Source organism: Bombina bombina, chromosome 5, assembly GCF_027579735.1.
Source record: "Bombina bombina isolate aBomBom1 chromosome 5, aBomBom1.pri, whole genome shotgun sequence".
Taxonomy (NCBI): Eukaryota; Metazoa; Chordata; class Amphibia; order Anura; family Bombinatoridae; genus Bombina; species Bombina bombina.
In genome coordinates this window covers 558390233-558413358 of record NC_069503.1, presented here as the reverse complement: position 1 = coordinate 558413358, position 23126 = coordinate 558390233, and the positions used below count along the sequence as shown (strand labels likewise).

The 23126-nt window shown below is 36.8% G+C and overlaps 1 protein-coding gene across 1 annotated transcript in view; it reads left to right on the top strand.

Annotated features, from left to right (window-relative positions):
* CTNND2 (catenin delta 2) overlaps positions 1-23126 on the top strand; it is a 1648910-nt gene that overhangs the window by 1572057 nt on the left and 53727 nt on the right. The window contains exon 18 of the mRNA XM_053714511.1: positions 14184-14310. Coding sequence (XP_053570486.1) covers positions 14184-14310 — 127 coding nt within the window. The remainder of the gene's footprint in view (positions 1-14183; positions 14311-23126) is intronic.

Genomic DNA, 23126 nt, shown 5'->3' with positions numbered 1-23126 from the left:
TAAATACAAACTTGCCTGTGAAATAAAAATAAACCCTAAGCTAGCTAGCTGAAAAAAGACTTTACGCAAATTGCGTAGGTTAATTTGCGGTACGGCCAAAAAAGTGTGCGGTGCCCCTAAACCTGCAAGGCTTGTAATATCAGCGGTAGTGAAAAAGCAGCGTTATGAGCCTTAGCGCTGCTTTTTCACTGATACCGCAAAACTCGTAATCTAGCCATATATATATATATATATACATTAATGTATACTATATATATATATATATATATATATATATATATATATATATATATATATATATATATATATATATATATATATATATATATATATATATTCATGTGTACTATAAATATATAAATTCATGTGTACTATAGGTTTCATAAAAGGACTCCCCTCATATCTTTTTAAATTATCAGGTGGGTATAGCTTTGTGTCCTCTATACGTCTATAGATAATGTCAGGTAAATTAGACTTTTTAATGCATTTGCACAGTCTTGTCTTTTAGCAATAGCTTGAGTTCTGCATAGGAAACCGTCACACAGCTTAAAGGGACAGTTCACCCAAAAATGTACTCCCCTTTAAATTATTCCCAATTATCTTTTTTACCTGTTAGAGTGTATCAAATTGGTTACAAGTAGCTCCTTTACTCATATTTCAGCATTTTAAATAGCTGATTTAGCCTGTGGTATAGCCACCTATACTGAAAGTTTTAATACTGGAGTATATGCTATTTACAAGCCTAAGTAAACACAGCCAGCAGAAGAAGTTACACTCTCAGTGGGATGCAGGATAGTTAACCCCTTAATGACAACTGACGTACCAGGTACGTCATGCATTAACAAGCAGTTAATGACAATGGACGTACCTGGTACGTCAGTTGTCTAAGAGAGTGCTGGAAGCGATCGCAATCGCTTCCAGCAGCTCTCAGGGTATTGCAGTGATGCCTCCATATGGAGGCATCCTGCAATACCTTTTTAGAAGACTCCGATGCAGAGAGAGCCACTCTGTGGCCCTCTCTGCATCGGTAGCGATGGTGCCGGTTCGTTGGTGGGTGGGAGCGTAACAGGGAGGCGGGTGGGCGGCCCATCGCTACCCGGCATCCGGTTCCTAGAAGTGCAATGTGCACGCCGGGTGCCGGGAGCGTGCGAGGGGTGCGCGTGCATGTGCGCGTGTGCGCGCGCATTAGCTGACACTGACACCAATGAGGAGGGAAGAGGGGGGGGGAAAGATTTTTTAATAAAATAATATAAAAGGATCTGGGAAGGGGAGGGGGATAGGGGTATTGTGGGGGGCTGCTACACTACAGAAAACATAAAAAAAAACAAAAGAACAAAAAACACTTTTGTTTTTGGGGCAAATTGGGTACTGGCAGACAGCTGCCAGTACCCAAGATGGCCGCAATTAGATAGGGGAGAGGGTTAGAGAGCTGGGAGGGGGGATCATGGAGGTCGGGGCTAAGGCAGGAGTCCATCACAGCTAAAATATTTTATTTTTTTTATTAAAAAAAAAAAAAAACTCCTTTTATTTAGTACTGGCAGACTTTCTGCCAGTACTTAAGATGGCGGGGACATTTGTGGGGTGGGGGAGGGAAGAGAGCTGTTTGGGAGGGATCAGGGGGTGGGATGTGTCAGGTGGGAGGCTGATCTCTACCCTAAAGCTAAAATTAACCCTGCAAGCTCCCTACAACCTACCTAATTAACCCCTTCACTGCTGGGCATAATTTACGTGTGGTGCGCAGCAGCATTTAGCGGCCTTCTAATTACCAAAAATCAATGCCAAAGCCATATAAGTCTGCTATTTCTGAACAAAGGGGATCCCAAAGAAGCTTTTACAACAATTTGTGCCATAATAGCACAAGCTGTTTGTAAATAATTTCAGTGAGAAACCTAAAATTGTGAAAAATTTAAAGTTTTTTTTTATTTGCTCGCATTTGGCGGTGAAATGGTGGCATAAAATATACCAAAATGTGCCTAGATCAATACTTTGGGTTGTCTTCTAACAAAAAATATATACATGTCAAGGGATATTCAGGTATTCCTGACAGATATCAGGGTTCCAATGTAACTAGCGCTAATTTTGAAAAAAAGTGGTTTGGAAATAGCGAAGTGCTACTTGTATTTATGGCCCTATAACTTGCAAAAAAAGCAAAAAACATGTAAACATTGGGTATTTCTAAACTCAGGACAAAATTTAGAAACTATTTAGCATGGGTGTTTTTTGGTGATTGTAGATGTGTAACAGATTTTGGGGGTCAAAGTTAGAAAAAGTGTGTTTTTTTCCATTTTTTCCTCATATTTTATTATTTTTTTTTGTAGTAAATTATAAGACATGATGAAAATAATGGTATCTTTAGAATGTCCATTTAATGGCGAGAAAAACGGTATATAATATGTGTGGGTACAGTAAATGAGTAAGAGGAAAATAACAGCTAAACACAAACACCGCAGAAATGTAAAAATAGCCATTGTCATTAAGGGTAAGAAAATTGAAAAATGGTCCGGTCATTAAGGGGTTAAGTAACAAAATGATAATTGTCCATTGTTCTCTCTATGTATTGAGTTTTGGTATTCCAGCCAAATAAAAGATAAGGAAGCTAGGCAGTGTACACAAAGTTATAAAATAATGAGATCTGATATCACCTTTAAGTTCAGCCCATTGTAATAGGCGGTGGTTTCAAAGCACATAATCAGCTACTTCATATACACATATAAGCATAAAAATGCAATTTATCAAATATTTTATACTCTGCAGTTGGTATAACAAGTTATTTAAAATACATTAATGGAAAAACGATTTTACAGTGTACTGTCCCTTTAAAGTATCCACTCCTACTTAAAGGGACAGTATACTATAAAATTGTTTTTCCATTTATGTGTTTCCAATAAAAAAAAAAGATACCAGTTGCAGAGTATAAAATGTATAAGATTTGCTTTTTTAAGGCTTTTTGTATATGAATTAGCTGATTTTGTGTTATGAAGCCAGAACCTAATAAAATGGGTTGAGCTTGTAGGTATAATCAGATCTCATTACTTTATCACATTGTGTACATATACCTGCTTTATCTTATATCTGCCAGACTGCCAATAAACCAATCACCAATACTTGGAGAGAACAATGGAAAATTAACATTTTATTACCTTATCTCTTCTCTAACCCACTGGGAGTGTAATTTATTCTACTGGCTCTATTAACACAGTTTGGCCCTTTAATTAAATTTCATTATCGTCACCGAAGCTGAAACAAACCCAGGAAAGCGACTAGCATGTCAGGTGGTATTTATTTTGTATTGAATTGAAAATACTCCCTTTTGGATCTTTAAAAATGTGTTTAATGTTTGTACTAATAGGTTTTGAATATGTTACAGCTAATTATCTGAGCTTTCAAGTTTTCTTCTCCTTGATCTATAAAAGCATTTAGGCTCCTGCTTAAAATAGCTTCCATCCATGTATTAGGGAGTATGATATTTTAAACCCTTTATATCCTGCATTAAAGGGACATACAAATGCAAAAACAAAATGCTCTATGCTCAGAGTATTTAATTGTTTTACTATTATATACAGTAATGTGCAAAAGTCTTAGGCCTCCATTAGATTTGTTGTTTTAGCAATGGTATAATGACCATATATAATTATTTCTCAGTCTCTTTATTAGAATATATCCAGAAAATACAGGATATTTGTATGCAGTATTAAAAACAGAAAAAAAAAATCAGAAAAAAAACAACTTCTATAGGCTAAAGTGGCAAGTATTTAGTATGAACTCCCCTTACACTTGAGCATGAGTAGGAACCTGACTCTCGTAAACCTTAATGAAATGGAACTCTAATTAATGACATTACTAACACCTGTATTTGTCCTACTATTTCATGTCAAAATGACAGCTGTGAAAAAGGTCTATTACACCAGGTTTGTGCAAGACATGCTTGAGCATTACATACACATGTGGTATGGGTTTATTTCATTGGACGATTGCTAATAAGACCAACTTTCATTTCATTCAAAATGCCAAAGATCACAGAATTGGACAGACATAAAATCATACTTTTGTATCAGCAAGGCCACTCTCAAAGGAAAATCAGCAAACAAACTGCATACTCAAGATGTGGTATTTAAGCTGTTATATAAAGAAATGTGAAGAATCAGGAGAGGTCAAGGACGAAAAAAAAAAAAAGAATTGGAAGGCCAAGACATGTTTTAAAATCTGATGAGAAGTATCTCAGCGGTTCTTCTTTGAGAGATCGAAAAAATGTCCAGCAAAGTCCTGGCTCAGGATCTGGCAACTTCATCTGGATGCCAAGTTGACCCTTCTACAGTCAGAATAAGCTTGATCAGGAATGGTCTTTGTGGAAGAAACCATTTTTTCGGAAGGGGTGAAAAGGCTAAGGTATGCTAAAGCTCACAAATATTTGAATGAAGATCAGTGGAAAAGAGTATTATGGAGTGCCGAATCCAAGTTTGAAATTTTTGTGTCCAATTATCAACAAGAATTGGAGAGAGATGGAAGAATGAGTGCTTGCAGTCTTTAGTCAAACATGGTGGAGGGTCTATCCTGGTTTTAAGCTGCATTTCTGCCAGTGGTGTTGGCAATATTGTCCGAATTGATGGGATCATGAATGCTGAAAAGTACAGACAAATTTTAAATCATCATGCCATTCCTTCTGGAAAGTGCCTGATTGGGAATGTTTTTTAAAAATGTTAGCATGATAACGACCCCAAGCACCCTGCTAAAGCAGTGAAATCATATTTGGATACAAAAACAGCTGAGAAAACACTGACAGTCATAGACTGGCCTCCACAGAGTGAATATTATAGACGCAGTATGGGATCAGCTGGACAGAGAAAGAAATAAAAGACACCCTAAATCTAAAGTAGAACTCTGTGAAGTGCTGAAAGAAGCCTGGTATAATATACAAGAATATTACTTTAGAAAACATCAGGACAGTCTCCCCTAAAGAGTTCAAGATGTGCTTAGTACCAAAGGAGGTCACACTAAATACTGACTTTTGCCTGAAGAAGCCATTTTGTTCTGAAAATTGTGTTGTTGTTTTTTTATATTTTGTGTACATATTTCCTGTATTTTCTGTTTGCATCTTAATAAAGAGACTGAAAAATAAATATGGATGGTCATTAAAACTTTGCTAAAACAACAAATCTAATAGTGGCCTAAGACTTTTACACAGTACTGTGTGTGTGTGTATTTATATATATATATATATATATATATATATCCTGCAAATGGATTAAACACATAGTTAAAGTCAGCTCTAGCGCAGCAATGCACTACTAACTACTATTAAAGGGATATGAAAATCTTATTACTCAAAAAATATTTTTTATGAATATCAATAAAACTTTACATGGAATTGTCAGTATTTATTCAACCTGCCTTTCCAGAAATTTAAATTTAAAAATTGCAGAATTTTCCATCATTAACAGAGATGGTGTAATGTAATGATCTCTAATTCAGACATCAATTTACATGCAGCACAATGATTGTTTGATATGGACAGGATCTAATTTGTATTTGACCCTTATTGGCCGCATCAAAGGAACTAATATTAAAAAAAAAAAAAAAAAAATGTTTTCATAAGGAGTGTCCCAGGACTTTAAAGCATGTTTTTTGTATGCAGATCTTTTGACATTGAGTAAGTATGCAGATCTTTTGACATTGAGTAATTATTTTTGCAGTATATAAAAATTGACTTTAACATATATTATTTATATATTAACAAGACTTCTCACAAATACACACATATTACCAATTTTTTTTAGTGGCTTTCTCTAAATAATGTAATCTCTGTACATATTTTATGCACTATAGGTTAACATAGGAACATCCCACTTTAAAGGGACAGTATGCAATAAAATAGTTTTTCCCTTAATGTGTTTCCAACTACTGTTTTTACCAGCTGCAGAGTATAACATGTATGAGATTTGCTTTTTTAAGGCTTATTTGTGTATATGAATTAGCTGATTTTGCGTTTTGAAGCCACAACCTAATAAAATGGGTTGAGCTTGTAGGTATAATCAGATCTCATTACTTTATCACATTGTGTACATATATCCGCTACTTTATCTTTTATCTGCCAATAAAACAATCACCAATACTTTGAGAGAACAATGGAAAATTAACATTTTATTACCTTATCGCTTCTATAACCCACTGGGAGTGTAATTTCTTCTACTGGTTATGTTGACACAGCTTGGCCTTGAGGCCAAAAACGTTAAGGATGGGTGGAGATACCACAGGCTAAATAAACTATTTCAAATGCCAATATAAGGGTAATGGAAACACTTGTAAACAATTTAATACACTACAGCAGGTAAAGTGGATAATTGAGAACAACTTAAAAGGGAGAAAATGTTTGCGTAAACTGTCCCTTTAAGTGTATTGTGATCCATTATCATATCCCTGCACCATTGTACACAGTGTTTGCTTAATCAGTGTAGGAGCTAATTTTATCTGTCCCTAATTGGCAGAGGATAAAGAGGCTTATCCAGTGTTATGCACATATGGCTAAAAAAAGAATAACCGTTTAAATTATTTTAAAACATTTATTTGTATGCAAATATTTTAAAGCAATGACCTAATTATGCCTATACAAAACTGAAATGAATGTCCTTTTAACCTTTGCCCATTCTGGTCATATGACATAAAAGACTGATTCATTGCTAACTCTTTAGAAAAAGCAGAAACAGTATTGTTGCTTTTCTTTAACAGTAATAAAAGACCTAGCTTGTGCAGCTAGCAACAGGAAAAGAAAAATCTCTTTCTAAAACCAAGCAAATGCGTTTTGGTGCTTTTAAGTTTTACTTGACATTTGCAGATTCATGAATGATAAATGTAAAACTATAACTGCCATATAAATAAATCATTTTATTCTCTACAGCTACCAATATTTACCTTTATTTTACACTTGTAGTCTGGATATTAAAGCATTAAAACGAGACATACCTACCCTTAAAGGGACAGTTTCTTTAGTGTGTTTCCAATAACTTGTTATGCCAGTTCCAGAGTATAAAATGTATAGGGAATTGTTCCTTTAGGTTTATTTCTGTATGTTATGTTACTGTTTTCATTATTTGAATCCACAACAAATTTAAATGGGCTGAACTTGTAGGGGGGCTCAGATTTCTTTATATTATCACTTTTTTACATGCAGAAATGCTTCCTCATCTTATCTCTGTCTGTAAAAAGAACAATTGAAAATTAACTTTTCAGTACATATCACTTCCACTCCCCATTGGGAGTGTATTTTTTTTGTTGGTCCTTGTTTGAATGACTTTCTATAGCCAATACTTAAATATTTACATTTTGAGTATAGGTAGTGGATTCAACAGGAAAATCAGCTATTTCAATTGACAAGATAAAGGTAAAGGAATTATTTGTAAACAAAGGATTGCTGGGAACTCATTACAGTACCCTGTCCCTTCTTTTTACCTCTCTTCTTTTTTGGCTAATGTAGGTTGATGGAGCCAGATTTAGTATGTCAATTATTGTTAAATTTTATTGTTTTCCTATGGGTGCCAATAAACTTTATTACTTTCTTTTCCCCATCTGTAAGTCACAATCTTCTCTCCCTGTTCCGTTGGTTTGATTTTGTGTTCTAAAATTATATTTATCTATTTATTTAAAGAACAAATAGTACTTTTCTAATTACAATACTGTACTATCTTTCTGATGGTACTATGTATATAAAACTATATAAACATACCTTTAGCGTACATGTATAAGCTGCAATATTGCCTAAATGACATAAGAACTTGTTGTTTACACTTAAAGGCCCCTTTATCAAATGTCTGTCGGACCTGATCCGACAGTGCGGATCAGGTCCGACAGACATCGCTGAATGTGGAGAGCAATACGCTCTCCGTATTCAGCATTGCACCAGCAGCTCACAAGAGCTGCTGGTGCAACGCCGCCCCCTGCAGACTCGCGGCCAATCGGCCGCCAGCAGGGAGGTGTCAATCAACCCGATCATACTCGATCGGGTTGAATTGTGGTGATTCCTGTCCGCCTGCTCAGAGCAGACGGACAGGGTTATGGAGCAGCGCTCTTTAGACCGCTGCTTCATAACTTGTGTTTCTGGCGAGTCTGAAGACTCGCCATTCGGAGCTTGATAAATGGGCCTCTTGGTCTCATCCCTTCTCCAAACTGTTTCATTTTACAAATGCAAATATTCCAAAATTCAAATTATTTTTGAAATCCAAACCTTTTCAGTCCCTAAACATTTTGGATAAAGGGTTTTCTACATAACATTTCTCCAGTACAAAAGATTAAGTTTTAAATAACAGTTTTATTTTAGTTATCACCTTGCTTTAAAAGTGGTATACATCAAATGTTAATTAACAGGGCCTCTTTATCATTTATGTAAATGTATTTTTGCTAATTTTACTCTAAAATCATGAACCCAATGTCATAGTAATGCAGAATATATAAGTAAATGATATCAGTGAAAATACATAATTTAATATAGTGTTCTTAGGGTACTAGTAATAGTGTTCTTAGGGTACTAGTAATAGTGTTCTTAGGTTACTAGTAATAGTGTTCTTAGGGTACTAGTAATAGTGTTCTTAGGGTACTAGTAATAGTGTTCTTAGAGTACTAGTAATAGTGTTCTTAGGGTACTAGTAATAGTGTTCTTAGAGTACTAGTAATAGTGTTCTTAGGGTACTAGTAATAGTGTTCTTAGGGTACTAGTAATAGTGTTCTTAGGGTACTAGTAATAGTGTTCTTAGGGTACTAGTAATAGTGTTCTTAGGGTACTAGTAATAGTGTTCTTAGGGTACTAGTAATAGTGTTCTTAGGGTACTAAGAACACTATTTCCTTCTCCAATAAAAATATATGTGTAACAAATATAAAAATTCAGATTTGTACATGATTTTTTTTTTCTGCTAATCAAAATAATTATCTTCAGGATATCATCTGTGTAAAATCATTTTGCTTGAAGAATAAGGAAATTTATTTTAAGCGACATTGCACACAAAAAAAATGTATCTTTGCATAGGAAAGAACATTTTAACATGCTGGAAAGAAAGAAAAGATAGAAAGAGAGAGAGAAAGAAAGAAAGAAAAAGAGAAAAAGAAAGAGAAAGAAATAGAAAGAAAGTGAGAGAGAAAGAGAGAGAAATAAAGAGAGAGAGAAATAGAAATAGAGAGAAATAGAGAAAGAGAAATAGAGAGAAAGAAAGTGAGAGAGAGAGAGAGAGAGAGAGATAAAGATAAACTAAAAATAGAGAGATAAAGAGAACTAAATAGAGAGAAAGTGAGAGAGAGAAATAAAAAGAAATAGAGAGAGATAAAGAGAAATAAATAGAGAGAAAGTGAGAGAGAGAAATAAAAAGAAATAGAGAGAGATAAAGAGAAATAAATAGAAAAAGAAAGTGAGAAAGAAAGAGAAATAAAGAGTGAAAGAGAAACAGAAAGAGAGTGAAATAAAGAGAGAAATAAAGAGTGAAAGAGAAACAGAAAGAGAGTGAAAGAAAGAGATAAAGAAAGCGTGAAAGAGAAACAGAAAGAAAGAGAGTGAAAGAGAAAGAAAGTGAATGAGAGAGAAACAGAAAGAGAGAGAAAGAAAGAAAGAGGGAGAGAAAAGTAGAGAGAAAGAACGAAAGTGAGAGAGAGAGAGAGAGAGAGAGAGAGAAAGAGTGAGAGAGGGATGGAAAGAGAGAAAGAGTGAAAGAAAGAGGGAGAGAAAGAGAATGAAAGAGAGAAAGAAATAAAGAAAGAGAGAGAGGAAGGGACTACTGTGCCTGTTTAAGATGATCTTTGATCATTTTGGCCCACAGAGATGGGATGTAGATTTGCACTTGGGAAGAACAACAAAAGCAGACTTGCTGATAAAATAAAAATCTACCACCATTATAAATTTGATCTGTGTGCAGGTTTGATTGTGATTCTCAGTAAAACCAAGAAAACCAAGAAAAGGAGGGGGCATTTTTTTTACAATCTGATTGTTATGTTAGATGAAGCTCACTGACATCCCTGTAGAAACTAGGAAGGGTAAAAACAGATTTAAATTTTTACAAGTTACACATATATTTTTAAGTGAAAATATCCCTAGGTGCCAGGCTTCACTTGTAAAATGAACAAAAGCAAAGAAATGGGTAGCGGCACTACAAAATAAAATCTAAAATAGAATGATTTATTTATATCCTAGTCATATTTTATTTGTTGGAACCATCAATGCAGATTTTATAGCACTGAAATATGTTTGTATTGCTTCTGAAGTAAATTTTTCTGATGCCAAGAAAACTAAGAATCTGACTTATTATTTTCATGAAATCATAGGGTGAAAGAAAAGAGCTGATTATATCCCTGTTTTGTTTTCCTGCAATGTCTGAGAAAATATGTAATTTACAGTTGTACAGTTTGGGCACCACTGAACAAATATAACATTTTGTTTACTTCCAATATGAAAACCAGTTAACACAACCTCTGCAGTGAACAAATGTAAACCCAACACATTTCTGTACATTTTAATTTGTAGTTACTATTTATTTGCTGAATTTGACTGATTGAAAAAGTAATTTTGCAAATATCTGAGCACATTTTCAGTTGATCCATAAGTGAGTTAATTGAAACGTTTCAGAGGCTTAAAGGGACAATATAGCCAATATTAAACTTTCCTGATTCAGCTGATTCAGATAGAGCGTGCACTTTTAATACTCTTGAGCCTGCTCTTCAACAAAGGATATCAAGAGAATTTGATAATAGGAGCAATCTGGAATTGTTTAAAATTGCCTTTGATTGTTTCCATTGAATCCAGCATTGATCTGTCTACCACATATCGTTCCAGAGATTAGTTTTCTGACTCTTGGAACTATTCAACAGCCATGGGCCCCAAGTTATCAAGGTCTGTCGGACCTGATCCGACAGTGCGGATCATGTCCGACAGACCTCGCTGAATACGGCGAGCAATACGCTTGCCGTATTCAGCATTGCACCAGCAGCTCACAAGAGCTGCTGGTGCAACGCCGCCCTCTGCACACTCGCGGCCAATGGGCCGCCAGCAGGGGGGTGTCAATCAACCCGATCGAACTCGATCGGGTTGATTTCCGGCGATGTCTGTCCGCCTGCTCAGAGCAGCCGGACAGGGTTATGGAGCAGCGGTCTTTGTGACCGCTGCTTCATAACTGCTGTTTCTGGCGAGTCTGCAGGCTCGCCAGAAACACGGGGCATCAAGCTCCATACAGAGCTTGATAAATATGCCCCATGGGCTCCTCTATGACAATCAGCGGAAAACAAAAGCAGGAAGTGTTTAGAGACCCTTTCATAACCGTCTCTGCTTGCAGCTTGGTAATAGTTATCTTTTTTTTTCTCCGATCTTTAAGCAGCTGACTGAGGATAGGAGAAAAAAGCAGCAAGCAGAGAAGGTTATGAAAGGGTTTCTAAACACTTCCTGTTTTCGTTTTCCACTGTCTGTCATAGAAGTTAAGACGAACTACGGAAGTCAAAACAAATGCAAGACCAAAACAATCTCATCACAAAACTCAATGGGGTCAATTTAACAAGGGCCGAATGGCCCCTTATGTACCTGTTTACGTGCGAGCCTTTAGGCTCGCCACAAACAGTAGTTAAGAAGCAGTGGTCTTAAGATTGCTGCTCCTTAACTCATATGCCTCCTCTAAGGCGACGGACATCAATCCGCCCAATCGCATACGATCAGGTTGATTGACACCCCCTGCTAGCAGCCAATTGGCCGCGAATGTGAGGCGGGCGGCATTGCACAAGCAGTTCACCAAAACTGCTTGTGCAATGATAAATGCCGACAGCGTATGCTGTTGCCATTTATCGATGTGCGGCGGACATGATCCGCTACATCGGACCATGTCCGCTCGCACTTTGTTAAATCAGCCCCAATGTCTGAAGTATAGAACACAACAGATTACAACACAAATTACTAAGCATTGACTGGAAGGTTGCATAAACTTTTACACATGCAACTGTTTTGTTTTGTTTTATTCAGCTAATAAATAGTAACTAGAGATGTGCATTTGTTTTGTTATAAATGCAAATTCATAATGAAAAATGGATATTTGTTTTGTTTTCATGAAACTAATATAAGAAGGAATGCACCAATGAATTTAAAAAAAAAAAGGAAAAAATACTGATAAAATTTGTCAGTATTCATTCCTTGGGGCATATTTATCAAGTAGCGAATGTGCAGGGGGCGACATTGCACAAGCAGTTCACAAGAACTGCTGGTGCAATGATAAATGCCGATAGCGTATGCTGTCTGCATTTATCGCTGTGCAGCGAACATGATACGCTACTTCGTATCATGTCTGCTCACACATTGATAAATATACCCCAATGTCTTTAAATTATCTTTAAGGGTTAAATACTTACCCTTTAGTGCACTGGAGAGCTGCTCTAACCCGCTCTCCTCTTCTTCACAGAGCCCCGGCCGCACTAGTAGGAGGCTTAGCATGGCGGCTCCCAGGGCATTCGCTAAAGGAGAAGGTCCTTTAGTGCAGGCCCTGGGAGCACCGTACTAAGCCTACTATTAGCGAGGCCGGGGCTCTGTGAAGAAGAGGAGAGCGGGTTAGCGCGGCTCTCCAGTGCACTAAAGGTAAAAATAAAGCTACAGGTGAACTTTTATATTCGTTTAATGAAAAGAAATGTAAACATTGTAAAAATATTCAGTATTTGTTTAGTTTAAAACAAAACCAATACTGAATATTACAGCCAAAGAATATTTTCCAGAGTATTTGTTCCGAAAGATTAGGACGAGCCAAATTTTTGGGCGCTGCACAAGTCTAAAAGTAACGGTGCATTAAAATTTACAGAAATATGTCAAGTTTACATTTTTCACAGCAGATGTTGTTTTAATTTCTTTTCACTAAAATCAATAAAATGTTATGTGGTCAGCGGTTTTCAAATTTTTACATGCAACGGTATAATTATATGAAATAAGATATATAACGTATATATATATATATAAAACATATAAATAACATATTTATTATCAGATATACAAACTAAGGCTATATTTGAAAAGAAATAGAGCAGAAAGGCATCATTATACTCGGCTGATGTACTTACAGCATTAGTTTAGCTATAGGATTTTACATACTTCTTATTCTCTTTTACAAGGGTGGAAAAATGTTCTCAGGAGTTAGGCATAAAGTAATTTGAAAATATGGGGTAGGCGCTGAGGGTGTGTTCTAGCCACTCTTCAAAAATAAGCTTCTCAACAGCTTATACGAGGGAATGTACGGAATGATAGTGTTGCGTAGAAGAGGGCGCTATACAGCTACAGGTGTTAAGCATAACCCTACTGTCATTTATATTTAATATTCTGCAAAGTTGTAGTCTTAACAAAAACATTTGTATCTCAGAAAAGTTTGCACAGCAGCTCTAATATGAGTATAAATAGGTTGTTTTGGGTATGTGGCCTTTATTTTTCATCTACAGCTCCCCCACGGACACAAAAATATGTTTGAAAATATTTAATAAATCTGTCAAACTCCCATATTTAGTTACAATATTATTCATCACTGATTTCATATTCATATTTTAGGTATGTCATATGTAAAATAATAGAAGAAAAATGTGTTATGTTTGATATACATTTTATTGACTATTTATATATTTTACATATTTAAAAATTTTACATTTTTTACCAGTTGTAAGGCATTCAATCCCTTACACCTAGTATATGTAGCTGAACATTTAGCAAGTCAAAAGTTGTGGTGTAAACTAAAGAAAAATGAAAATGTTCCAGCTCTCTTTAACTTTAATGGTAGCCAAAAACTAGCTTTTATAATTAGTGCAAACTCAGAAAACTTGACTTTCTCAATACATTTAATAATGGCCTTTATATTTATTAATAAGAGTCACTAAAGCATCAATTCAAAGAAATGGTCCATGGAACTTGAGGATAATATAGGAATTGGAGAAGTTTGTCTTAACAAATCTTAACAAATCCAGATCACCGTATTTATTCATACTATGTTAATTCCTGTTTAAAAATTTTCTACCTATGTGTGTGATATGATGTATCTTGGAAGTTGTTTTTTCTATGATACGACATATGAATTTATAATAATATTAAATGTATCCCTGGATCTGCTCAAAATAAATCAATGGAACCATGTAAAATACAGCTCCGCATTTTTCCTTTTTTTAATTTTCTTTTTTTACCACTTAGACTTTATTTTCTTTTTTCCCCCAGGATGGATGGTCACAGTATCACTTTGTAGCCTCATCATCAACTATTGAAAGGGACCGGCAGAGACCATACTCTTCCTCTCGCACACCCTCCATATCTCCAGTCCGTATGTCTCCTAATAATCGATCAGGTATGTTATACTGCTACTGAAAACTATTTATAAACTCAAATTACTTTGTTGGAATACTATATGAAAAGAGATTGAGTAACGCTTTTGTTTTTATTTTTTGTTTATTTTTTTCCCAAATACGTCTGTTGCGCATTTTCCAAATGTTAGTCTTAAGGTCCATAGAACATAGAAGAGAAAATAAGTCAAACTGTGGCATTCTTCATTCTTATTTACTTATCAATTATTACCAAAGTAAATGCTGAGTAGAAAGACCCATGATTTAAAAAAATGGAAAATTTTAAATATAACAAATATCCTATTTGTGTTACATAAAGTACAGTCTAAGTTATTTAATTAAAATTGTGTGATTATTTTTCCCTGCAACTTATATTCTGATGATTGTGAAATAATACCTTGGACTGGACAGTTGCTGTTGCTATTGATAAAATTAGTTTACAGTTGAAGGAAGAATCAGGAAGATGGAGGGGAAGAGAGAAAGGGCAAACAGAACGTGGGGTTAGAATGGGAGAGAAACAAAAGGAAAGAGGGGTTATAGGCAGAGAGTGAGGCTGAGATAGAAAATAAAAATTTAGATATGTTTAAGGGGCCAGGGCACATTAGAGATAGATGTGTTAGGTGTATGTAAGAGGCCTTTTCCCTAATATTTTACCTATTTGAGTATGTTACATCTTATATGCAGATGTATAGTGTGCCTTTTATATATTATTAGTCATATTCAAATTAAATGTGTTTCCATGGACATGTTATAGTTGCTACAGAGTATAAAATCTGGAAAATTGATCCTTTATTTTTGCATATGAAATAGCAGTTTTTTTCTGAATGAAGCCTCAGTCAATTATTTTTAAGAAAATACCCATATAAGGGCAAGATTACGAGTGGAGTGGTAGTTTGTGCTGCCGTATTACAATTTGAAGTAAAATGTTTTTGCTTACACGCTAACCCGATGCACGCAAAAAGCCGAAGTTAGAATATTGCAAACGTATTAACACCCAAAAAGTTGCACAAAGCTGATTATGTTTTCTCATATGCGTTCATCCAACATGAAATATTACATGCAGGAAGAGAAGCGGTCTGCCAGGAACGAACAGCAGCTCAATAGCTTGTTCTATGGCCCAGTTGCCACCTGGGAGTAGCTAATTTCTGAAACATTATATATATATATATATATATATATATATATATATATATATATATATATATAGATATGTATAGGAATATCTATTTATAAATACTTAGATCATATTCTCATGTGATTTTACATGTTTTCATCTACTTGACTGCAAAGGGCTCCAATGCACTTATATATATGTCTACATATGTATGTGTTTATATGTGTATATATAAAAAATATATATATATATATACAAATATAAATACATATATATACACACACACACACATATCTATATATCTACAGGGAGTGCAGAATTATTAGGCAAATGCGTATTTTGACCACATCATCCTCTTTATGCATGTTGTCTTACTCCAAGCTGTATAGGCTCGAAAGCCTACTACCAATTAAGCATATTAGGTGAAGTGCATCTCTGTAATGAGAAGGGGTGTGGTCTAATGACATCAACACCCTATATCAGGTGTGCATAATTATTAGGCAACTTCCTTTCCTTTTGCAAAATGGGTCAAAAGAAGGACTTGACAGGCTCAGAAAAGTCAAAAATAGTGAGATATCTTGCAGAGGGATGCAGCACTCTTAAAATTGCAAAGCTTCTGAAGCGTGATCATCGAACAATCAAGCATTTCATTCAAAATAGTCAACAGGGTCGCAAGAAGCGTATGGAAAAACCAAGGCGCAAAATAACTGCCCATGAACTGAGAAAAGTCAAGCGTGCAGCTGCCAAGATGCCACTTGCCACCAGTTTGGCCATATTTCAGAGCTGCAACATCACTGGAGTGCCCAAAAGCACAAGGTGTGCAATACTCTGAGACATGGCCAAGGTAAGAAGGGTTGAAAGACGACCACCACTGAACAAGACACACAAGCTGAAACGTCAAGACTGGGCCAAGAAATATCTCAAGACTGATTTTTCTAAGGTTTTATGGACTGATGAAATGAGAGTGAGTCTTGATGGGCCAGATGGATGGGCCCGTGGCTGGATTGGTAAAGGGCAGAGAGCTCCAGTCCGACTCAGACGCCAGTAAGGTGGAGGTGGAGTACTGGTTTGGGCTGGTATCATCAAAGATGAGCTTGTGGGGCCTTTTCGGGTTGAGGATGGAGTCGAGCTCAACTCCCAGTCCTACTGCCAGTTTCTTGAAGACACCTTCTTCAAGCAGTGGTACAGGAAGAAGTCTGCATCCTTCAAGAAAAACATGATTTTCATGCAGGACAATGCTCCATCACACGCGTCCAAGTACTCCACAGCGTGGCTGGCAAGAAAGGGTATAAAAGAAGAAAATCTAATGACATGGCCTCCTTGTTCACCTGATCTGAACCCCGTTGAAAACCTGTGGTCCATCATCAAATGTGAGATTTACAAGGAGGGAAAACAGTACACCTCTCTGAACAGTGTCTGGGAGGCTGTGGTTGCTGCTGCACGCAATGTTGATGGTGAACAGATCAAAACACTGACAGAATCCATGGATGGCAGGCTTTTGAGTGTCCTTGCAAAGAAAGGTGGCTATATTGGTCACTGATTTGTTTTTGTTTTGTTTTTGAATGTCAGAAATGTATATTTGTGAATGTTGAGATGTTATATTGGTTTCACTGGTAAAAATAAATAATTGAAATGGGTATATATTTGTTTTTTGTTAAGTTGCCTAATAATTATGCACAGTAATAGTCACCTGCACACACAGATATCCCCCTAAAATAGCTATAATCCACTGAAATAAATGCACTCTCACGAACAGTGAGTATCAATTCTGCCAGGGTGCTATAGAAAGTTCAAATATCCAAGTTATAACACAAGCACTCACTGGACTTGATACAGGTGAAATAAAAAGTGTTTTATTCCATATAAACAAGTGACGTGTTCACCCCTTCATCAGACCAAAAAAACAAAAGAAGCTTTTAAAATGTATATATAAATTACTTTCTAGTATATTATAAGCCATTGGTACAGACCCTAAAAGCATAATATCTTCTAAATACTAAAGACAGAAAAAATGAAGACAGTAATCCTCATTTCAAAAGAAAGGGAATTCAGCACTCAAAACGCAAAAATGCAATCATATAACATATATATTTATTCAGGTAAAATAAAAAAAATAATAAAAAGAAAATAATGATGAATCTGATAAGTATGTGGCCTGAAAGATCCTATCAGCTAAATCAAACAGTGAACCATATATAAACACTCTATGGAGACGTCTCCTGTATTACAAGGATCCATGCACAGAAAGTATCTGTGTTGTCAAACACAAAGCCATGTAAAGTGTTATATTTACATGGCTTTGTGTTTGACAACACAGATACTTTGCATGTTTCCTTGTAATACAGGAGACGTCTCCATAAAGTGTTTATATATGGTTCACTTTTTTATTTAGCTGATAGGATCTTTCAGGCCACATACTTATCAGATTCATCATTATTTTTTTATATATTTTTTTTAATTTTACCTGAATAAATATATATGTTATATGATTGCATTTTTTTGCTGAATTTTGCTGAATTCCCCGACTTTTTCAATGAGGATTACTGTCTTCATTTTTTTCTGTCTTTAGTATTTAGAAGATATACTGTGTGTGTGTGTGTGTATATATATATATATATATATATATATATATATATATATATATATATACAGTATACAGTGGGGCAAAAAAGTATTTAGTCAGCCACCAATTGTGCAAGTTCTCCCACTTAAGAAGATGAGAGAGGCCTGTAATTTTCATCATAGATATACCTCAACTATGAGAGACAAAATGTGGAAACAAATTCAGACAATCACAATGTCTGATTTGGAAATTTATTTGCATATTATGGTGGAAAATAAGTATTTGGTCACCTACAAACAAGCAAGATTTTTGGCTCTCACAGACCTGTATCTTCTTCTTTAAGAGGCTCCTCTGTCCTCCACTCATTATCTGTATTAATGGCACCTGTTTGAACTTGTTATCAGTATAAAAGACACCTGTCCACAACCTCAGTCACACTCCAAACTCCACTATGGGGAAGACCAAAGAGCTGTCAAAGGACACCAGAAACAAAATTGTAGACCTGCACCAGGCTGGGAAGACTGAATCTGCAATAGGCAAGCAGCTTGGTGTGAAGAAATCAACTGTGGGAGCAATAATTAGAAAATGGAAGACATGCAAGACCACTGATAATCTCCCTCAATCTGGGGCTCCACGCAAGATCTCACCCCGTGGGGTCAAAATGATCACAAGAATGGTGAGCAAAAATCCCAGAACCACACGGGGAGACCTAGTGAATGACCTGCAGAGAGCTGGGACCAAGGTAACAAAGGCTACCATCAGTAACACACTACGCCACCAGATCCTGCAGTGCCAGACGTGTCCCCCTGCTTAAGCCAGTACATGTCTGGGCCTGTCTGAAGTATGATAGAGAGCATTTGGATGATCCAGAAGCGGATTGGGAAAATGTCATATGGTCAGATGAAACCAAAGTAGAACTGTTTGGTAGAAACACAACTCGTCGTGTTTGGAGGAGAGAGAATGCTGAGTTGCAACCAAAGAACACCATACCTACTGTGAATCATGGGGGGGGGGGGCCCACATCATGCTTTGGAGCTGTTTCTCTGCAAAGGGAATGACGACTGATCAGTGTACATGAAAGATTGTATGGGGCCATGTATCGTGAGATTTTGAGTGCAAACCTCCTTCCATCAGCATGGGCATTGAAGATGAAACGTGACTGGGTCTTATAGCATGACAATGATCCCAAACACACCACCCAGGCAATGAAGGAGTGGCTTCGTAAGAAGCATTTCAAGGTCCTGGAGTGGCCTAGCCAGTCTCCAGATCTCAACCCCATAGAAAACCTTTGGAGGGAGTTGAAAGTCTGTGTTGCCCAGCGACAGCCCCAAAACATCACTGCTCTAGAGGAGATCTGCATGCAGGAATGGGCCAACATACCAGCAACAGTGTGTGACAACCTTGTGAAGACTTACAGAAAGTGTTTGACCTCTGTCATTGCCAACAAAGGATATATTGAGATGAACTTTTGATATTGACCAAATACTTATTTTCCACCATAATTTGCAAATAAATTCTTTCCAAATCAGACAATGTGATTGTCTGGATTTGTCTCCACATTTTGTCTCTCATAGTTTAGGTATACCTATGATGAAAGTTACAGGCCTCTCTCATCTTCTTAGTGGGAGAACTTGCACAATTGGTGGCTGACTAAATACTTTTTTGCCCCACTGTATATATATTTAGACCTGTATATGTATTTTCTTTGCAGTCTTTTTTTTCTAACACCTGATCCCTCATTTCTTTGAGTCCTAACTTTTTATTGCAATTTTGTTTTAATTAATTTTTATTAGTGTTGTTATGAGAGTAACTTTGAGGTCATGCTATCCTGACGCACGTTAAATTCAATTGTGCCTCCTAATATTTTATTTATTTAATTAAACATTGAGGCCTCCTTATATCTATGTATCTCTCTGCTACTGCAATTTTAACTGGGTATTATGTATTTGTGAAAACCAAATTAGCACAGTATAGAACTCTTCACAGAACAGTTCAAACTGAAACACAAGATCTGTTTCTTCTGAATTCTCTATGGCATCTAAGTTCAGATTCCTCTCAAAAGGGGCATCCATTTAGTGTAATTTAAAAATTTAAATTCTGGAACAAGCACACCAACTGCCCACAAGTAGATGCTTATTTTGCCTAATTTTATTTTTTTTATTTTTTATTATTATTATCGGTTATTTGTAGAGCACCAACAGATTCTGCAGCGCTATAAACAAATGCGGAGTACAACAAAACAATTATATGGATGAAATGGGTAGAGGGCCCTGCCAAGAGTTGCACTGTTGTAGTCCTTTCTTAAGAAGGTGATCTACAAACAGCTGAACTCTTAGGCTTACATGCCAAGGGGGTTCAGGGGATAGCAATGGAGGAGAAGAACTGGTATAAAGAAAGGTTAGCGTAGGTTGTATGCATCCCTGAACAGTAGAGTCTTTAGGGAGCACTTGAAGCTTTGAAAACTAGGGGAGAGTCTTGTGGAGCGAGGCAGAGAGTTCCACAAGATGGGAGCCAGTCTGGAGAAGTCCTGTAAAAGTGTAGGAGTGTGATGAGGTAACAAGAGAGGAGGAGAGTAGGAGGTCATGAGCAGAGCGAAGGGGATGTGAGGGAGAGTATCTGGAGACAAGGTCTGAGATATAGGGGGGGGCAGTGCAGTTGAGGGCTTTGTATGTCAGAGTGAGAATTTTGTGTTTGATCCTAGAGGCAAGAGGAAGCCAGTGAAGGGATTGACAGAGAGGTGCAGCAGATGAAGAGCGACATGTAAGGAAGATGAGCCTGGCAGAGGCATTCTTTATGGATTGTAAAGGAGCTAGGCGGCAGGTGGGGAGACCAGATAGGACAGAGTTGCAGTAATCAAGGCGGGAAAGGATTATAGAGTGGATTAAAATCTTAGCTAGTAGTGAAAGAAAGATCTGAGTCAAATGTGACCCCGAGACATTAGGCATGCGGGGTAGGGGTAATGATGGAGTTGTCGGCAGTTATAGAGAGATTGGGAGTGGGGCTCAGTTTTGGAGAGATTTAGCTTGAGGTAGTGAGAGGACATCCAGGAAGAGATGTGAGAAAGACAGTTAGTGACACGGGTTAGCAAGGAAGGAGGTCTGGTGCAGAGAAGTAGATTTGGGTATCGTTGGCATACAAATGATATTGGAAACCGTGGGACTTTATTAGGGAACCTAGTGATGACGTGTAGATTGAGAAGGGGACCGAGGACAGAGCCTTGCGGTACTCCAACAGAAAGTGGTGATGGGGCAGAGGAGGCCCCAGAGAAGGCTACACTAAAGGTATAGTTTGACAGGTAGGAAGAGAGCCACGAGAGGGCTGTGTCACAGATACCGAAGGATTGGAGGGTTTGGAGCAAAAGAGGGTGGTCAACAGTGTTAAAGGCTGCGGACAGATCAAGGAGGATAAGCAGAGAAAAGTGGCCTTTTGATTTTGCTGTAAGTAGGTCGTTGGTAACCTTAACAATTGCTGTCTCTGTGGAGTGATGGGGACGAAATCCAGATTGCAGTGGGTCAAGGAGGGAGTTTGATGTAAGGAAATGGGATAGGCGTGCATATACTAGTTTTTCAAGAAGCTTTGAGGCAAGAGGAAGGAGGGAAATAGGGCGGTAGTAGGAAGGTTTTTGAGGATAGGTGTGACTAGTGCATGTTTTAGAGATGAGGGAAATATACCGGTGCTGAGGGAGAGGTTGAAAATGTGTGTGAGTATAGGGGTAATGGTAGCAGAGAGGGAGGGGAGTAGCTGTGAGGGGATAGGGTCAAGGGGACAGGTAGTGAGGTGAGAGTGCAGTATAAGTGCCGAAACTTCTTCCTCAGTAACAGGGGAGAATGAGCTAAGTTTAAGGTTATGTGGGTTGTGGTTGATTGAGAGCATTTGAGGGGGTGAGAGAATGGAATTATGTTGAGAGCTGATTTCGTTTCTGATGGAGTCGATTTTGTAAATGAAGTGGCTGGCAAAGTCTTGAGCTGACAGAGAAGTTGTATTAGGAGGTGGGGGAGGGCGGAGAAGAGAATTGTGGCCCTTTATATAAAGGTAAAATATGAGACTACAACAGTTTAATTTGTGAATCTTAAGAAATCCATAGAAGTCTAGTATAATGAAACCACTTGCAAAATATTTGTTAGACATTTGGATTCAGACATAAGCAAACAATCACTAATTCCTTACTTGTGGGAATACCCAACCCTGGCCACCAGGAAGAGACACCTCTCAACAAAGCTGTAAGAATTCCTCCTACTTCCCTCTCTCTCCCAGTAGTTCTTTGCCTCGTCAAAGAGCGGGCAAGGATAGAGGTGCTCAAATTGTTTTAAAGAATTACAGGGATATTAATCCCTGACTTTCCCTCATTGGATAGTTCTTGCCATGAAGATGTACTCCCACAGTATATCTTCTACTGTTATTTACAGTACAGGATGGGCTGTCTACTGTGTCCTAGGACCACCATGGGGGTAAGAACAGTGGAGGGGACTGTCGTTGGGTAAGTACTCATATTTCTCTCATAGCCCCAAGCTATCAATGGTTAATATTTTAATACTATTTAATAGCCAGCAATTACATTGTCAGTTTATTAATTTATGTACCAGCTAATAATTACAGAAACTTTACTTTCATTCTTGATTTTCCTGACCCCATTAAAAAATAAATATATTAAACAAATTAAAACTTTGTTTGTGCCGCTACAGGCTTTACAAAACCTTTACAAACATTTTGTAAATCAAATTATTTGTCTGCAACATTATTATTTTTTTATCTGCACACGTCTAGTATTTTTTGTTCTTTAGATTACTTTTATGTTGCTCATTGCAAGTATCCTTAAATGTATCTTTATTTTTTTATTGTATCTAGAGCTGTAAGCTAAAATATATATTTTTAAATATACATGGAAAGAACAATAGGTTTCTTCTGCTAAATCAGTCTCAGTGTGAATCTGTGCTTTTGAAAAGAACAAAAGAGAAATTGCTACAGCTGATTACATCTGATCCCTTGGTCCCAGCTGGTGTAACTTTTAAGTATTGTATCAACCGCTTTAATATGAATATTTCGTCAAAATTTGATTTGCTGCCAGAGATCTTACTACAAGTGATATTACAACCATTTATTTTTTGCCACTGCTACCTAGAAAGAATGACATGACTGATTTTCCT